The sequence below is a fragment of the Synchytrium microbalum genome (assembly GCF_006535985.1).
Source record: "Synchytrium microbalum strain JEL517 chromosome Unknown SmJEL517_scf0005, whole genome shotgun sequence".
NCBI classification, from domain to species: domain Eukaryota; kingdom Fungi; phylum Chytridiomycota; class Chytridiomycetes; order Synchytriales; family Synchytriaceae; genus Synchytrium; species Synchytrium microbalum.
Genome location: NW_022158354.1, coordinates 619,729 through 638,287, shown reverse-complemented (window position 1 = coordinate 638,287; position 18,559 = coordinate 619,729). Strand labels below are relative to the sequence as shown.

The following is an 18,559-nucleotide window of genomic DNA, read 5'->3' as shown; positions in this document are numbered from 1 at the left end:
AATCATTCAACTTCCAGCATGGATATAGAAGGACTCTGAGTGATTTCTCGACTGAATGTTGGGATTTCACGCAGTTCTCCAAGCTAAAGAAGGTCGATATTTGCTTTGGTATTGGTCTGTTATGTGAAAGTGTTGTATTGAGATCACTGGTGTCTGTAAACTCCACGCCCCGACTAGAGCATCTAAGCATTCGATTGCTCGACGAAGACCATGAAGACTCTAGTGTAGTATTGGACTCGGTTGTCGAAAGCCACGCCGTAACTCTCAAGTCATTGCACTTGCCCGATATAACTAGGGACCTTCACACTTATAATTTTAGAAGCCTCCGGGATCTAGGCTTACCCATCAACTCTTCCCAAGTGGCAACCATACTCGCTCGTTGTGGCAAACAGCTCCACAGTCTCAAGATTGAGTACTGGGAAACCGACTATAGCAACTCGGATTCTCTCACACCGGACATAATCATCAACTCGTGTCCCAATTTGGCAGCTCTCGTAGTTAGATCTGGTGGTGACGATGACATTATAGAAGCGATGGCTACACGGATGGAGCACCTGCAATATCTTCAAGTTGGTAGGAATAATAGGATGCCTACTATAGAATGCTTGAGATTAGCGGAACGAATAGCTGTCGCCCGTGCTTGTAATGCGGTGTCGAGGATTTGCTTGAACTTGTATCGATGGTCTCTGGATAACGTCAGTCGTGTTAATATGTACCGATTATCTATGGCATCGCTATTTATATCTTCTGAAAAGGAGGGCCAGCCTCGTATTACTGCTAGAAGGTTGGAGGAACAGCTACAACATATCAAGTAAACCAAGTGTTTGGAAAGGGTCGTGGGAGTTGTGGTTGTATGGAAGAATCGTATTTATTATACCCTTAACTTAGATTGATGTGTGAAGAATAGGTCTTCGAGTCGCCACGAGGGGTTAGACGTGTAAATGGTTTACAGTGGCGATGAAGGAATGTCTGCAAATTTGTAAAAATGTGTGCAAGTCGTAATAACGTGTGTAAATCCGTTGGAGTAGAACTACTTTAGAATGATCGAACTGGTTGGACTGATTTGTAGGGAGGGAATGGAAGGTCTATTATATTTTCTACATGTTGTGTTTGTGAACATCAAGATCTAGACAAGTGCTCCTTTTATGCTACTGAGGTTTTTAGTTTTTCGTGACTATAAAGAGGGCGAGTTTACCGTACAGGTCATCTACATTTCTGTTGAGTTCAAAGGCAAACTAGAGCCTAGTATCCAATTAAAGACTCCATGTACTATCAAGATTCAAATTGAGGCAAATCCAAGGTCCTGTTATAATAATAAGATTACCCTGTTGGTTTTTAAAGAAGAGATTATACCGGTATTATAGTGGTCATCATTCAGTTGTAGTTCTTGTCTTTAGTACCCACCTTTAAAATATGAAAGCACAAAGGATAATCCTAGTATGCTCCAAGTCCGAGATCATATAAAGACGAGGAAATGGGGTCGACCAAAGCAGGAAGTTATCTCCACAACCTATTGTCACTATCAAAACACTTTTGCTCTATTAAACACTTGATTTGAACAAACTACATAATATACAGTCTTATGGTGTCATCGGTCCCTTTTCACGTCCATTGCTCTCAGGCCTATTCGAACCATATCCAAACCCAAATCTAAATCCGACTGAGGCCGACTTTTTGTGAGTGATGCCACTGCCAGCGATTGAAGCCATATGTGAAGAAACAGGAGTGGAGGCTGCAGTACTGGCTTCGCTGCTACTATTGGACGACGTGTCGACTCGTCTCTCCTCAGTTGCTGCACGAGTTCGTGCTGGTCTAGTACCAGTCAAGTCTTCCTTTGATGATTTTGGCGAATGGGTGGCGGATCTGCGAATGGCATCTGAAGCTGGATTCCAAGCTCCTATGATACCAGCTTGTCGAGATACGGGCATGGCTGGCATCAAAATCGAATCTACATCAGCACCAGCTGAAGAAGCAGCAATGGGGGTTGCTGCCGGTGCTGGAGTTGACTTGCCACCAAATAGATTCGTCCACGACGGTTGTCGTTTCATATTGCTCAGACTGTTGTTGGATCCCAGAGGGTTAGAGGTTGAGAGTGATGAAGCGACTTCGCGTGTCGATACGTTATTGACAGTGTGTCCTCGTTTGCGTTGTAATGCTGGTGATGGCGGGTTTGATGATTCGGCAGATGGAGCACCATCAACCTGGAAACGGGTGGCTGCATTCCGCATCAGGTCTTGCTCAAACTTGAAGTAGAAGTCACAGAATACTGTTCGGAGAGCGTTGGTCTCTTGCAGCCACTTGTTCTTGTCGTAGGAGGAGACAGTCTGGATGGTGTGTATTTCTTGCTGAAGGTGGACTATCTGGAATACATTCTTCATATCTAACGAAGTGAGAAGTGTTAGTGTTCAGTTCTGGAGCAAAAAAGCTTGTTGATTCAATCATAAAATGTAAATGACTTCTACCTGGAACGTCTGGCTTATCTAAAAATACTGCAGCTTCAAACGGTATGGGTGGTTTAAACAAGACAATCTTCTCATCCTTTTTGCTCCTTGTTATAAGCACCAAATCGGTGAATGTGAAGACCAATACTTCAGCTCCACCTTGCCCATTCTTTTTGTGGTATGTGAATGGCTTCTCGGAAACAAGTTCTCGTCGACCATTGGCCAATTTGAATTTCTCAACCACTCCATTAAAGTCCATCTTCTCGTCTATGAGATGGATTCTGAATTCTGCTTCTCGCTTCCTTACAGCCTCATTGACATCACCGACTTTCTCTTCGATACGGGAAATGAGAGAATCGATACTATAATATTCAGGTGATTCCGGTTTGGTGTATGATAGGAGACGTTTGAGGAGGATTGGGTATCGAGTTACACGATGCATGGGTTTGACAAGCATATCGGCTAGGCCCAATTTTTGAAGCTTTGGTGTCAGTTCACATTGAGCTAAAGCTTTGGAGAATGTGCCGTCCTCTCGAAGTTTTTGAAGTGTTCGGCGTTGGTTGTGTTGGTTGGAGCAGTATATGGTGTACATGGCGAAAGCCTCCACTCTGGTTTCCAGAGACTTGATTATATCATTCAAATGGCCAATTGGGTCGGTCTTGCATTTGGTCATTTCACCAGCAAGTCCTTCGTGTAAATCAGCGATTTGTCTTATATTACTAAAGACTTCTTTGGAGTCGGCTTCGTTCATGCAACCAGACATCGTCAAAGGTCGCAAGAAGAGAATGACGACATGCTTCAAGTCCGTAGCGTAGTTGATTTCGGTGTCGATCAGCTCGTAAAGGACTTCCTTCTGCCTTTGTGTACGTTTGGCATCGGCAGAGTCGTCGACTGTTTTAGCAGTTGGTTCAGGTTGTTTTAGGCGAAGATCGAAAGTTGTTTGAACCAAGTCAACTCCGAGTCTTGATGGTTTATCTTCATAGCGTAAAGGCACTTCCTCTAGCGAAATGTGTAAGAGTATGAGTTATCTTTGCTTGTGAGTTCAGCCGCATCGTCGAATCAAAACATACCGTTCTGCTCGTTTATGGACACCATATTGTAGGATTCAACTTTCGCACCCCGATTCAACTTTTCGAGCGCTGTACCAATCAAATCCTTGACTGTAGATTCCGCTGGCAAGAAGAAGGATCCGGTCGACTTGAGTTTACTTGTAGTATCCGTCATTGATACTTTGACTAAGTCGCCCTCATGACTTGTGCTCGTTGTACCAGAAAACAAGGGAGACAGAGGTCCATCAGATGTGAATGCTAGGCTTCCCAATTGGAAGACCATACCGGTTGGCATATCTTGCATTGGTGATGTGAGCGTCATAGATGCTCCAGAAATAAAGGATGTGCCAGTTTCAGCCATAAACGATTGTTGTAATACACTTGATGCGTTGAAAGTGGACATGCTGGCGCTTGTCACTGAAACTGGTAAAGTTGGCAATGGTGTTGAAGACGACGAAGAGTTTGTCAACGTACGATCGATTTGAGCGGTGCTCAAAGCGGCCAGTTGGGCTTTGCATTTTTGAATTTCGTGTTTCAATACATCCAATTTCTTATTGGACTTGTCCATTTGAGCAGCCATTTCAATCTCCTGTGGTGTGGCTTTCTTGTTTTTGGGACCTCCAAGACCTCCACGTGCCAATATGACCTTTTCTAGACCATCTCGAATCTTCATTTCTATGTCGATTTCCTTCTGGAGAGCTTGAATCTTGTCTGCTACTCGTCGTAGCTTTTCAGTTCCTTCCTATGAAATCGATAGTTGTCTTAATAAAGAGACTTGTATGGAAATCAACAGTTGCGTTGCATATACGAACTTCTCCTTCAGTGGCGACATCATCTCCAATCGAAGTCTTGATGCAAGATAATCGCATTTGCAATCTGCAGACCTTGTGACAAACGTATCGACATGCTGTATAAAACATGGTGAGAGTAATACCAAGGATGAACAGAACACGTCATACTCACTTTCACAGCGATAAGCTGCATTACTTTCGTCACCATTGTGCAAAAGTCGCTTGTAACAGTACTCGCAAAAGTTGACGTCGTGATTGACGTATTGCACAAACGTGTGCTCCAGATCAGAACGGTCTGAAGCTAATCCTGCAGTAGCCTAGCACAAAAAAAGTTCATAGTCGCAACTAAATGCTGCGGAAAGCTTCAAGGACTTACGGGTCGAGGATTGTCACGTTTCATTGGGTCTTTTAGTTTGGCTGGAGTAGCAGACGACTCTGCAGTAGAATTACTGATGGAAACAGCATCAGTGTCTTCATTGTTTGTAGCTGTTTTGGCTGATGAGGCTAAAGATGTGGAACTCTTGACACGATGTACTGGTGTGTTGGTAGACTAGGACCAAAACAAAGACAATCAGTAAAGCCACTGGCAAATATTTCACTCTCGCGACATGCGTCATACCCTTCTTCTTTTCAGAGCTGCGTTGGCATTCTCGGTCACGACTCGTTGACGGAATGCTTCACAATCTAGACCCATAGCTTCTACAGCACATGCAAACTTTTCCCAAACTTCAGGTTCGTCAAAGTAGCCTGGAGGCATATCCATTATCCTCTCTGCAGCTCGTTGGTATTGTACCGTTGTAAGTTGTCGTGTTCCACCTATAGACAAAGTCTGAGCTCCAGCTTCTCGACGAAGGATTCTCTTTTCGGACTTACGTAAATCGTTCTGCATAGCTTGATAAAATGCACTCTCTCGAAACGATTTCAAAGCGTGATCGTTCAAGCTCTTTAAACTATCACAACTGGCATCTGTTTTGCTAACTCCATTGGATTCTTCACCCAAGTATCCGTCGTGTACGTTCTCCAAATTTCGTAAAGCGATGTATGCCAAATCATCGAAAAGGCCTGCTTCAGGATGATCCAAGCTGGTTTGACAGGCTACGATGGCCTTCCTGACTGAAATCTTTTCCACCTTCCACAATTTCACGGGGAGGGCTGCTGTTCGACCGAGATATTGGTTGAATATGCGTTGAGCGTGTATCCTGCGGGCGGAAGCATGCAGATTGTGGTATTCAGCTCGGTATTGAATAGCATCCATTCGAAAGAACTGTCATGATATATGATTTTGGTCAGTCCAGCTTACAGTTTCTAGTCAACACGTTTCGTCACACTCACGTAGATATGATGATGGTCGGTAAAGAAGAGAAACATTAGGAAATACCACCTAATCAGCATTAATTGAGCCCAGTTGTTCAAACTGCGTCGACTTTGCTTTGAAGAGTTCAAAACAAACTAACCTGGATATAGGATGATTCCAGACAGAAGAGAAACTTTGTGAAATTTCCCACAAGAATAAATCATCATGACCCTTTGCAGCAGCTTCCTTGAGTTTATCTGTCGATTCCTCCCGCATACGACGAGAATCTGGTCCAATTAAGTTTCGTTTGCTCATACTTTTCACGATATTGCCTGCTGACGTGGCTCCATTAAGGTGGAAGGCAAAGCTGCTACGTGACCTTATAACAGGCGCGTGGGATGCCTTGTCCTCAGAAGCTCCGACACCAATGTTGGAATCGATATCATGCTCCGTCAGCATAACTGATATATCACGCTGCGAATTTCGTGTCATACTCGTGACACTAGCGCGTACTGCATCCATGTTGGCGATGCACGAGGCCCGATAGTGCTTGTCGGCTTTTTGATTTTGAATGTGCGTGATTGGCGTTTTCTAGAGTGTGGGTTTTTTGCTTTGGCTGACTCAAGCCGTTCTAGCTTTTTCAGCAGACTAGGACCTCATCAAACATCAAAATCATTTATCGCATCGTTTCTTAATTTGACTGTAACAGTGACCTGTTTGAACGCGTTTTTGATCAACCTTAAAAGCCAGACTTTCGTTGATCAAACAGTTTGAATGGTTATTTTGGATATAGATTAAATTCACAAATGTGACAAGACTACGGTTAGGCTGTGATTTCGGATGGGACTGCGGCGACTCCGAGATAGATGGGATTGGCACAAGTTTGGGTATAACCAGTTGACAAGAAGGTGATTTTAACGGGTGCAACCTGACAAAGAAGTGTTAAAGCATAATTACATTGGTTATAACGAATCAAAAAGGAAACTCTCAGTCATCCAGCTCGTGTACGAACCATAAGGTCGTTAGAGGCCCAGTGTCCAGAAATGTGATGATCGGCATGAATGATTTGGCCAGATCCATTTAGCATATTGTGAACCCAAATGCCCTTCTTGGTGCTTCCAACAGCACCGTAAGTGTACTCTCCTGGATTCAAATATAGGACTTGAGTTATTGATGCATGGGAACTATGAGATCGCGTCGAAATAAATACATGAACCCCATCATACCTGGTCCGTGTTTTGCATCATCTTCCCAATGACCTTATTAAACGTCAGTTTATTAGTCCAAGAGTATTTGTGATATGGGGGATTCAAACACCTAAGTTACCTTTGTAGACATCACCATTTGCATACAAATAAGTACCAAAACCACTTCGTTTGCCAGCAACAAAGCCGCCTATTACATACAATACGTTTCAGACACCGTTTGGTCCACTACAATGCTGTACAATGCCAGTCATAAGAAAAAGCCAACGGGGTTTACCTCTATACTTGCTTCCATCTGGATATACTAGTAGACCTTCTCCATGCTTCTTGTCTTCTGCATAGCTTCCAACATATCTAGCACCAGAGACCTTCCATCTGTATGTTCCATGACCACCTCGTAATCCTTCGGAATACTGGCCATCATATGAGTCCCCATTGGGAAACAAGTTCTTGCCTTGGCCGTGTCGTTGACCCTTGTCATTACGTTCGCCCTCATAGGTCTAGAATATCCCGAACGGTAAAAGATCAAGTTAGAACTGGTTCCAAATTACGATTTGTTGCATCATGCTTTTTGAGACATGCAAAGAGAAGCGGGAAGAGTCTTAATGGTTACGTACACCGATTGTTGGTCCTTCATGAAGTTCCTCAGAGTCAACGTCGCTCATCTTTGGGTTGAATCGTGGGAATGAGTGGTGACTTTTTGTAACAAAATTATGAAAGCGGAAAAGCTGCAAAACAACCACCACGTAAAACACCAACCAAAATCCAATATACAATATGATTTGATATCGACAATTGCAACAGTACATATTAATTTACTTTACAGAAAAGTACAACCAACATCAATCTTCTTGAACTGCTACTCTTAGTTTGGCCATTCGTGCTTCCATTTTGTGCTTTTGACGATCAATTTCAGACAGCAAGACTCGCATCTCTGATTCATGCTGCTTTTTCTATATTTGAAAGAATCGAGTGTGAGATGTGCCGACAAAAACAGCCAGCGACTCCCACATCCACTTACGTCGACTGTGGCTTCTTCAAGCTTGTGCTGAAGATTCATAAGCGATTGTGCCATACCGTCTCGCTCACGTTCTAGCAGAGCAAGCCTACTTGACTGAGTCTAACCGGATTGCATGTTAATTAACTATCGTTCGAAGCTTGCCAGAAAATCAAAAGACATACCTCATAAGACAATCTCAAATCCGCAATGCTGTTATCTTTGGCTCTCAGCGCATTCTCCTTTTCTTGAATCAACTTGTCTTCCTTGGCCTTGAAGATACCACGCACTCGAGCAACCTCCTCCTCAATCTTTTGGATGCTGTCATTCCGTTCTTTGAGCCGACGAGTCACTTCTACGTATTCTTTACGTAGAGCATCTCGTTCTGAGCGATACTCATCTGCTAGTGACTGTAATTGTTCAACGAGTTTCTCTTGAGCATCTAACTCTCGACGCATATCTCGGTTCGCTTGATGCTCTATAGCCAATTGCTCTTCTAGCCTCTCCTCCCGCTTTTCAACATCACCAGCCAAAAGATGATGCTCTCGAGTCTATTGCGGTCGGAGAGTAAGTTGTGTTTTGGGTTGAAAGGTTATCAAGGCAGGAGTAACTTGTGCCAACCTTGTTCTCGAGATTCTGCTTCAGAGTCCGAATCGTGTCATTCTGATCATCCAACATCTTGTTCTTGACACGAAGAGCCTACCAAGATTGGGGTGAAAAAAAGTTTGGTTTCGTAATACTATACAATATACCTGCACATCGGATTCAAACTGCTTTTCAATCTTGGACTTTTCTTCTTCCAGTTGCTTGATACGAGTTTCGAGCCGTGCCTTCTCTTGTTGAAACAAGACTGCCTATATAAAATAACATTCTCTCAGAACTACTATTTGCAAGTAAATGAGTTGTAATAATTACCTGATTTGCTAGCTCACTGCTCAATCTGGCCTTCTCAGCTTCAGCAGAATCTAGAGCTAATCGTCTTGCGACATGCTCGGATTGAGAAGCGGCTGATTCTTTGTGAGCCTGCTTCATTTCAGATTTTGTTCGTTGTGCACTTCGAAGCTTGGCTTCAAGGACTCTCATTTGCTCCTACAACTGACATGTTAAGGACGGAGCCAAAAGGAAAGCAAGCGTTGATTGACTAGACACCTCAAAGACTGAAAAGGAAAGCTGATTCTTTTCAGTCAAATCAGCAATCCGAGCCTTTTGTTCTTTCACTAGACTTGTCAAGTCTCGAATCATGGCAGTCATTTCATTCTCTTTCTGACTAGCCTCCGTTATAATCTATTATGAAGACGATGAGATTCGTGGGTTCCCGCTAATGGGTGAAAAATTCACAAAACTTACCAGAGTTTGCTCATTGAGTTTCCGATTGGTATCCTGAAGAATGTTTTGCACTTGCTCCACTTTCGCTTGCTCTTCCTTGATGCCTTTACGATATTCTTCTTCGAGAGCAGCATACGCTTCTCGCGTGCTCACAAGACTACGTGACAACATGTCGGTTTCCTCTCGATGCCGATCCATTAGTTGATGAGTGGCACTTCCGACAGCCGCATCGACTTCATGAGCATGGGAACTAAAGAGTGAAAGGGCGCCATTAGTACCAGGTTTGATTTCTTTCAAAGATTTCAGACGCCCAACCTATACAGGTCCTGCAGATTTTGCTGCATAGCGTGATCTCTTGAAGCCATTTGATCTTTTAGCCCACCGACTTCGCGTTGCAGCTGTTTGATAGTGGTTTGGTATATCTCATTCTCTCGTTTGACTTCAGCAATTTTGACCTTGAATTGTTCGCGTTCTTTGACAAATCGGACAGACAAACGATTCTTTTCAGCCTCTGACACGTGTAGTTTGCTTTCGATATTAGACAAAGCAACCTAAATTGAAAAATGTGAGCAGTAATTCTTTGCAATCTCAAATTTCTATGACTACCTCTGCGTCACAAGACGACTTTTTGGCCAGCTCGCACTCCATTTCCTTCCTTTTGAGTTGTGATTCCAGAAACGACAGAGCAACAGCAGCTTCAGCAGCTTTACGCTCATTCTCAGATGCGGTTGCCTAGAAATCCGCGTTAAATGGGAATATGATTTGAACAAGCAAAATCCAAACACCTTACCAATCTCACAGTCAAGTCGTTTATAAGCTGATCCATGTCACGAATCTTGGAAGACAAGGAGACAACTTCTTCGCCGCTCTTCTTGGCTTGTGCATTGACACTCTCTAATTCTCTCTGTTGGTCTTCCACCTATTCAGATACTCTTTGAGCACACAGTTCCATCCAGGTTCAGGAAAATTTCAGGATTCACCATCTTCTGATGCTCCGTTAGCTTGGATTCCGCCACATCAGCCCGATGAGTCTGTGTTTTGAGATTGTCGTTCAATACTCTCAATTGAGCAACATTTCTCAATTCGTTCCCTCGTAATCGTTTCTCTTCTTGCTCCAAAGCTGATAACAGTTTAGCATTCGATGATGCAAGATTCGGAGTTATTTTACTATTGCTCAGAGGTCTATAGAGATCAGCTTTTAGCAAGAAAGCGAAAAACGGCATGTGTTAATCAGCGAATGTAATCACTTTATGACCGTCACAGAAGGAACCCCCTTTGCCTTCTTTCCTGTTCTTGCATCCTGTAGAATCGAATTCTGCACCTCCAGATCGGCTTCATACAACTTGCCACCATCAACATCTGTCACGTCAGATTCATCATCCCGATGAGAAGATCTGTGAAGTACCTTCTTACTGGGATTAGGAATGTTTGAATTTCGTTTCCCAGCCAAAAAGTCAACCAAAGTCGACATCTGAGATTCTAAGCTTTCCAACCTGTCTGGATTGACATGTTTGTTTTCAACTGCTGGTTTTACGGTCTCTTGCAGTTCAGGGCCTTCAAAACGACCTAATAGTTGACCCAGCATAATTTCTAGTCGTGTTAAACGGTCTGATGGTTGTGCTGACGACATGGGATGTGACGACGACTTTTGAGGAGATGCTGGCCGCGGTGGTGCTGATACTAGAGGTTCACGAGGAGCTAGATTCTCACGAGAGGCTTTGAGTATATCGTCCAGACGTGATTCTAATCGATCTAGTCTCTCGTCTAGCACACGATCTGGTGTTTTGGATTCCGTTGTTGACGATGGCCTTGGAGCACGAAAACGTGCTAGAGCCGAATCAATAGAGGGAGTTGTGGGAAGGGTATTTGAAATGGGTCTTGATGTACGATGCTGAGGTATTGCTGAACATCTAAAGATCGGGGTGTTTTTAGAAGACTGTTGAATGCACTTTTATCGTCCGCTACATACTGAATCGGGACACTTGAAAAGAATTCAGATTCATCGAAAACCGATTGATATTTGCTGATATCAGGTGAATCCGACAGCAAATCTTCCGCTATACAGGTGCAAGTTGTTTAGCACAGCACCAAAAAAAGCACAATGGATACCGAGAAAGATCTTACGCGACCTCGAATTCCCAGCATCATCCTGACCATCCACAGCAACCAGTTGTGGTAGCATACTAAATACAGTGGCCCGACTATAATCCACATTTTTACACATGGGATTGACTCTTGTCGACAATCCCTCTGTATTCACCGACAGTTCTCGTAAATGCTAATTGTGCGTTCCGTATGAGCTCCCATGTCTAAGTGAAAGCACGATGAAATTGAAAACTTACGGGACACCCAACGATATAAGCCAACTGATCCACTTCTTCAATCTCATTTCCTTTAATGTCCAATGTCTGCAGCGAGCAGTGGTCTCCATGCAATTCCACCATTCCTTCCAGAGTTTTAATTTGGTTAAAAGAGAGATTCAAACGTCTCAGATTCTGGAGACTGCGTAGTCCTTCAACACGTCGAATCTATTAGATCAACGCGAAACTGAGGCCCCAACAGAAAGGTAACCAAAATTTAATATCTGAACCGTACCTTATTATTAGACAGATTCAAATCAACCAAAACGCTCAGTCCCTCCAGCGCATCAATCTTGTCGATAAAGTTACTGGATACATCCAGTATGGTGAGCTTGGACAGGATACTGAGCACATCTCGATCCAGTGTCTTGATACGGTTTGAATGCAGATATAAGGTTTTAACATTTGCAGGTGATCCAACTGCATGTCCTTGAGTGGATTTGCGTATAATGGGCAACAAGTCCCGTAATGTGGCAATGTTGCAGTCTACACGTGAGATCTCGGCCATGACGGATACGAGCACTTTGGTCTATGAACTCTGATAAAATATATAATGAGATCTATGTGATTTTTGCAACTAGCAACGGGGTCAAGCACACATCAACTTGAAAACAACAAATAGAGAATGAAACAGCAACTTACATGAAAACCAGCTGGTGAAGGAGTAGTTCAGCATAGGCAATGGACCAATCCTTGTCCCAAAGTCATGAGTCCCTTTGGACCGTTACGTATAAAATAACGGGCAAAGTTCAAGGCAAGTTTGATTCACCAGAACAGGGAGTAGCTGCATGATCGCTTCAACGAACTTGGAACGAGCTTATACTCAAATTCATGATATTATTGATTGACGCGTTATAAAGGTGTGTTCTTTAGAAAGTACACGGCTGCAGAAGCTCAAAGACTTGACATTAAGGGAACCGTGTGTAATCATGCTGATGGATCTGTCGTTGGAATAGCTCAAGGACCAAAACGTCAAATTGACCTATTGTACGTGATTATTCGTGTCGCCCATTCACTCCTGGTGATCTGACTGTTTCGTTTTCAACTAGCAAAGAATGGGTGTCGACTAAAGGTTCCCCAAAGTCTCGCATTGACAACTTCTCCTTCACTGAGGAACGAGAGCTATCCAGCCTGCAATACAAGACGTTCGGCATAGTTAAATAGTGACTAGCAGCTCTGTACGGCATCTATATACGTGCATGTTACAAACAAATACAAATTGTTAAATATGTAAAGTAATCACTCGGCAACTAGAATCAAAGAGCAAAGTTCAGTACACTATCGTTGATCCATGTCGGTAACATGTTTTCTTACCTCGCTTTGGAGGACGACGAGCTCTCTTATTCTTGACATCAGCTTCAACCACAACATCCTCACTATCTGGCCTCTTCTTCTTACTCGAGGAATCTTCTGCTGATACAGGCGTCGATAGCGTAGTATTGATCATAGCTCCATTGGGTACTGTTGATATAGGAGCAACCGGCCTTTTCTTGACCAGTGTTTCTAGAGGTTTCCTGCGTACAGTCTGTGCTAGCTTTAGTGATAATTTACCTCTACTCAGTGCTGGTGGCTGTCGAGCTTCATCATCAATAAGACCATCAGGTTGAGATGCTCGGCTACTGAAAAAGTTGGATAGTAATCCGATTTGTTCATCTGGATCTGCTATGGGCCATGGTTCAGGTGACTCGTATTTACCACTTCGCAATATATGAGCATTAGCTGGTAAACGTGGAGAATCAAACCGGCTTTCACTGCGACGGGGTCGAAGTGGATGCTCTGCATTACGATTCCATACGTCTATCGGAATCACATCGACTCCAACGTCTAATTCTCGCAAGCATAATAAATCTGCTCCTATATCGTCACTGACGGCACCTGATATCCATTCCTCGACATCAAATTCGTCATATTTGGCATTTCCAGTGTCAGGATCTATACGACGATACACAGTCTCAAGCTTCTTTTGCAGACCTACTAGCCTATCACCATATCGGAGAATGTCATTCCGTATATACGAATCCATAGCATCAGTACTAGTACCGTTCTCTTCCAAGGTGTGAAGAAGTATCTCGTCACTTGGCATGCTTCGTCCGTACTTGTCTATATACATACGAAGTGATTGACCCAGATTTCCGAAGTGCGTTATTAGAATGTCGGTCAAGACAGACACCGCCGACATATGAGCACCTACAGAGGTGTTTGCTTGTAAGAGGTAATACTGAACCACCCAAAGACGTTTCACATCAGCTAAAAGAAATGCACCGCCAACCGCGAATGCAAACATACTGTCAAAGCCAGCGTGAATCAGTAAATCGGATACAATTTGTCTCAAGGCAAAACCAGCAGCACCACAGTCGAGATTTATAGGTGGCAAAGACTCTGTCGTGGAACGTTGCCTCCTCTTCCGTGGTACAGGGAGCTCTGTACCAGAAGCTCCTGACTGCCTAGAAGCAATGCGAGAAGCCATCTGCTTGACTTTTCGTAAATCCTTCTTATTTTGAGCAAACATCGTCACCAGCCTACTCATTGGTGGTTGTAAATTCGGATAATCTGATAGATGTGGTTGTGATTGCCGTGCTTGCCTATTAGTCAAGGGGGGTTACGTGAAATTAGCTTTAAGGCATATGGAAGAACAAACAGACTGATGCTAACATTGTAGATTCGAGATTATAAAACTTGACTGCCGATTCATCTACTACTCGGTTTAATGCTAACTTTCGCAAGCATGGAATCCCTATTGGCACCCTTGAAAGCTCAGGGATATAGGCTATGTCAGGACCATTTCCTTCATCGTCCGCACGACCTATTCGTCGATGACGATTTCGTGCCAAATACAACAGATCTCCTTCAAACGACGCATTCACTTCATCGGCTGATGGTTGCAAAGATTTTCGATCTTCCACTGGCATAGCGAGTCGGCGTCCTCGCTCCGTCTAAAAAGTTAGAAACCAAGTTCAAACCCAAATATCATGAAGCGAACTTCCAGATTCGAGGTCTTACCCATTGATGACTCCTCACTTCCAATGTAGCCTTCTTCCAATGCGATATTTGAAGGCCGCCATCATCTACCAGATCGTCATCTGCTCTAGTTGCTTGCATCATACGAAACGAATCGTCATCCTTGGTGGGCTGTACACGAATATCCACCTCTGGCTCTTCGATCTTGATAATTGACTCAGCTAAACTGGAACTCCGTCGTGCTAGAGGGTTGAGTGGTTGCACGCTCTCTGAATCTCCTTCGGTGGGCTCATCGATTTCGACAGGGGGCAATGAGCTCCCTCTAGGAGTCTCACCACCACCTTCAGTACCATCGCCTCCATCTTCATTGCCAGCATCACCGAATACAGGTGCCTTAGAGGCCTTTGGTGATGTACCTCCATCATCTGCCCCACCATCATCTACGTCCATGACATTTCCTTGAGATACTGGTGTTCCTGGAACGCCTGTATCATCATCCATGTCCATGGGTGCTGGTGTATCTGCTTGAGCAGCGGGTGTTTCGGCTTGCGGTGTCGGTTCAGGTGCGGTGGATGTGGTCATTAAGAATCTAGAACCTGCGACTTCAGGAACACCTGTAGCATTTGATTCTGATCGATCGGCTACACTGCCGTCCTTGTCTAAAAATGTTTGCGATTGAGCATTTGTGCAGAAGAAAACTTGAAAAAATACGTCACACTGAAACAGACCATCGTCATCCTCGGATTCATAATCTTCTTCTCCTGGTATGACTTTGACCACAATATTTGGCACTTTTCTCAGTAGCTCTGTGCTTTTCCTTTTCATTGCTGAGGCATGCTTGCGAAATGGACTCTCCTAAAAACACATCAAAGTTAACGGAATCCATGAATACTAGTAAACGTAAAATATGTACCGGCCAAGTGTTGTATAACATGCAGTTGGACCAAATGAGGTAAAGATCATCTGAGAAATCCTGTTTACTCAGATACAGCTTGTTCTTGAGGTTCTTTGTCATCTATGATGATATGGGTTGTCAGGCACCAGATCAAGTCGATGAGAAAATACCTGTGGCTTACAGTCCCCAAATCCATAGGCTTCTTGACGACTAGAAAAGAAAAGAGTCACACGTCCGCTCAGTATAACGATGAAAGGTAAAATCGCTCACTATCATAGTAGTTCCAAGCTTCCTTCTTGCTGACTGGTTTCATAAATGGCGTTGAATGATCCTAATAAAGTAATCATGAGCTACCTGTGACGTCCGTCTCCACGATAACCAATATGCAATTTACCGTGTAACCTTTCAGCTCATTCAGCACCATTTCGCATGCTTCGTATAGATCTTCTTGACCAAGTCTTTCGGTACTTGCCTATACTCGACGGAGTGAGAAGCTACTCGTTCTCTGCTATTTCCAAGATTTATCGTACCCATTTCGATTTGCTTGGGCGAACCTTATGCAACAAGGACTGCAACTCTTGCGATTTTGGTTCGTCGACTACTTTGGCAATTAGTTCATGAAGATACTTTATACTATCATGAACATCCACAACAGGAGCAGCCTAACCCAATGAAAAGTGTAACGTATTTAATATTTGCAAGCTACCAGTTGCACGAACTCTTTCTACCTTTGGAGGAGGAGCAGCCTTTCGAAGTATAGGTGTTGGTTCATTTCTCACTGGCACTTTTTCTTCGATGGACGCTTCCAAGACTGCTCGGTCCTATTATAGACGACCCACATCAGTTGTTAATACGTTTGAGACGCTTCCCACTGCTGTTCTTTGCCTACTTTCAGAGCTTCGTAGCCTTCCATAACTTCCAAATTGTATTCAAGCGTATAGTACATGTCGTCAATGGGGATTGTGAGAGAATGAGGATCTACCATAAATGTAAAGAGCAAGAATGTCAAAATCGGGGCATACGGGCTGAACAAGACAAGGCTGATACCATTTGAAACATGGGGAAGCAGGACTCCATAATTTACTCTATCGTCACGATCGACACTGGACCAGGCTTTCGGTAGATCATTGATATCATTAGGCACGATCAGAGCCGATACAGAATCAGGGATCGGGACCAAATTGACCAAGGACTGTTCGGATATCATTGCTCGAATACGAAGAGCAGCTACACTATAGAATCTTGCCGAGTGAGGATAATCACCTCGCACTTGTTCGGCGTGCACCAATAAATTAGCTGTAAATATATTAGTAAATTTGGGTTGAATCAGTTTGATTGTGTACGTTTTAACCAATGTCAAGATATTCATGAATTGTTTGGCAAATAGCAAGAGACAGACTGCCCATCCTTACCTTTTGGCTCCATCTTCTTTAGAGTGTCTTTGGGAGCAGTCCAGAATGCGTCCCAAGTCTGCTTGTTTGCTGCTACATGTTGAAAGACTGCAAACTCCTCATCTGTCAAATAGACTTTGCATCCACCCGAATCGAGCAGCTGGCGAGCAATGGTGAACGAATGCATCGTCTAAGCATCTAATGGAACATTACTATCTTAATCCTAATGTCTACCGACTCGGTCTGTCGTGATGTTGGAGAAAGCGTGATGATTTCGCAAAGACTTTGACGAAGGCGAACTTGGGAACTTTGTATTGGATGGAATCGCACTCGCTATTGATCGCAACATTGATACTCTTTGCTAATGAATTTACTTGTATTTCTCCTCTGATCATTCGCTACAGTAGGCGTCACAACAGCGATCCATGTAATCGAGTTCCTATCCGGGATATAGGCTAGTAGCTCCAAAAATCCAAGACGATCTCGGTAGATTCATTCAAGAATAATACTTGAGTTGATCGCAAGTGTTTTGGAGCTGCATGGAGAAAGGAAGTCAAGAGTACGGAAGGATACACAGACTTAGGCACCAGCCTGGTCAAAGCAGCATTATAAGCCAGCTCTGGATAATTTAAATGCTCTTCATGTCACGTTCAGAGAACTTCTTCGTACACAAACATGTTACCGCGTCCAGTTGGCAGAAAACACAGTGCCCGAAAATCGAAACCGAACTGAGGCCTCAACAACCCAAACTCAGACATTCAGAATTGCATGAGTTTACAAACTGACGTTTCAAGCCACAGTGATGTTCTTGTTAGTCACAGTCTGTCGTCGGCTTCTTCCACATGTGGAGCAAAGAGGAGTAAGTCCGTTCTCGAGAAATTTTAGTGCAATGAACAATGGCATAACATCAATATTTGACCTGAGAGTAGCGTAAATGAATACTTGACCTAAATATGAATACTTGACCTAAAAGTATTCAAGTTCTCGATGTGTCTGTTGGGAGAAAGGACCCCAAATCAAGGTGTCACTTCTAGCTTGGAATGTTGTGGTTTGCCTCGTCAAACGGAGACCGAAATTTTAGTTTAAGTTCGTAGTGAGTTTGCAAACTAGTTTACCAATAGAAACTGAAAGCTCGAGTGTTTGCGGGTCACTGGATAACAAATGGTAAAGAGAAAAGGAATTGATAAACGGATCTTGACATATAACACAAGATTGTGGCGAGAAAATAGCTAGGTTGAGGTAAGCGTCACGATCGGGCCATGTCCCAGCACAAAAGACCGACGACGAACGCGAAACGATTCTACCTAGCAAACAAGGCCAAAAGTCACGTCGATCTGGATTTAGATTTTCTGGAACATTGACTGCGGTCTCTTATTCCTAGTTCTCAATCTGAAAAGATTGTGGTTGTGGTGGTTCTCGTTTTTTGGCAGAGAAGAGATGTGCTCTGCTCCCACCACAGGTCACAGTATAAATACGCTTGAGACTGCCGCCTGACCCGATCTAGCTCTAGCTAGATAGACGATGCTCTCTTCTTCAACAAATAACTGGTCATCTTGATTTGTCTGAGGTTTGGAAGTAGAGCAAGAACCACAGGAAGAAGGATCCAATGGATTATCAGACAGACATAGAGGTCAACTATGGATACGGTTAGCTGGGGTGGTAGATGGTTGGTTAGGAAGAGATCTGGCTTCGGTTTCGCTCAGAGACAAAGGCTTCGGTTTCGCTCAGAAACAACGATTTTTTTTGGCTACAGTAGTTTATTGGGATTATAGTCCCGCAAATACACTACTATTAAAACACTGAAAAACCACTAACGTTGCTAATTACTCCCATATGTTACTGGAATTACGTT

General features: G+C 43.6%; 5 protein-coding genes across 5 annotated transcripts; 1 reads left to right on the top strand and 4 right to left on the bottom strand.

Moving 5' to 3' along the window:
- Positions 1 to 1,580: 1,580 nt before the first annotated feature.
- On the bottom strand, positions 1,581 to 6,097 carry SmJEL517_g01581 (uncharacterized protein; the record flags this gene model as incomplete). Its single annotated transcript, XM_031167509.1, has 9 exons — positions 1,581 to 2,380; positions 2,463 to 3,440; positions 3,512 to 4,232; positions 4,303 to 4,397; positions 4,454 to 4,598; positions 4,658 to 4,831; positions 4,901 to 5,545; positions 5,614 to 5,662; positions 5,736 to 6,097. The coding sequence occupies 9 exons, from the start codon at positions 6,095 to 6,097 to the stop codon at positions 1,581 to 1,583; spliced, it is 3,969 nt and encodes a 1,322-aa protein (XP_031026549.1).
- Positions 6,098 to 6,398: 301 nt separating this feature from the next.
- Positions 6,399 to 7,445, bottom strand: SmJEL517_g01580 (uncharacterized protein; the record flags this gene model as incomplete). The annotated part of the gene is made up of 6 exons (XM_031167508.1): positions 6,399 to 6,503; positions 6,588 to 6,718; positions 6,802 to 6,834; positions 6,902 to 6,970; positions 7,058 to 7,280; positions 7,398 to 7,445. The coding sequence occupies 6 exons, from the start codon at positions 7,443 to 7,445 to the stop codon at positions 6,399 to 6,401; spliced, it is 609 nt and encodes a 202-aa protein (XP_031026550.1).
- Positions 7,446 to 7,622: 177 nt separating this feature from the next.
- SmJEL517_g01579 (uncharacterized protein) lies at positions 7,623 to 11,971 on the bottom strand (the record flags this gene model as incomplete). The annotated part of the gene is made up of 17 exons (XM_031167507.1): positions 7,623 to 7,733; positions 7,802 to 7,900; positions 7,963 to 8,328; positions 8,399 to 8,476; positions 8,530 to 8,631; positions 8,693 to 8,866; positions 8,927 to 9,061; positions 9,125 to 9,353; positions 9,419 to 9,654; positions 9,710 to 9,835; positions 9,894 to 10,022; positions 10,084 to 10,285; positions 10,351 to 11,013; positions 11,073 to 11,160; positions 11,228 to 11,381; positions 11,446 to 11,631; positions 11,699 to 11,971. The coding sequence occupies 17 exons, from the start codon at positions 11,969 to 11,971 to the stop codon at positions 7,623 to 7,625; spliced, it is 3,351 nt and encodes a 1,116-aa protein (XP_031026667.1).
- Positions 11,972 to 12,144: 173 nt separating this feature from the next.
- SmJEL517_g01578 (acylphosphatase) lies at positions 12,145 to 12,627 on the top strand (the record flags this gene model as incomplete). The annotated part of the gene is made up of 3 exons (XM_031167506.1): positions 12,145 to 12,217; positions 12,324 to 12,450; positions 12,513 to 12,627. 3 exons carry the CDS (start codon positions 12,145 to 12,147, stop codon positions 12,625 to 12,627), a joined length of 315 nt encoding a protein of 104 aa, XP_031026666.1.
- A 75-nt stretch (positions 12,628 to 12,702) lies between these two features.
- Positions 12,703 to 16,894, bottom strand: SmJEL517_g01577 (uncharacterized protein; the record flags this gene model as incomplete). The annotated part of the gene is made up of 13 exons (XM_031167505.1): positions 12,703 to 12,713; positions 12,778 to 14,045; positions 14,116 to 14,396; positions 14,464 to 15,080; positions 15,150 to 15,276; positions 15,335 to 15,436; positions 15,498 to 15,526; positions 15,587 to 15,647; positions 15,711 to 15,788; positions 15,847 to 15,978; positions 16,045 to 16,137; positions 16,206 to 16,612; positions 16,729 to 16,894. The coding sequence occupies 13 exons, from the start codon at positions 16,892 to 16,894 to the stop codon at positions 12,703 to 12,705; spliced, it is 3,372 nt and encodes a 1,123-aa protein (XP_031026665.1).
- Between the last annotated feature and the right edge of the window lie 1,665 nt (positions 16,895 to 18,559).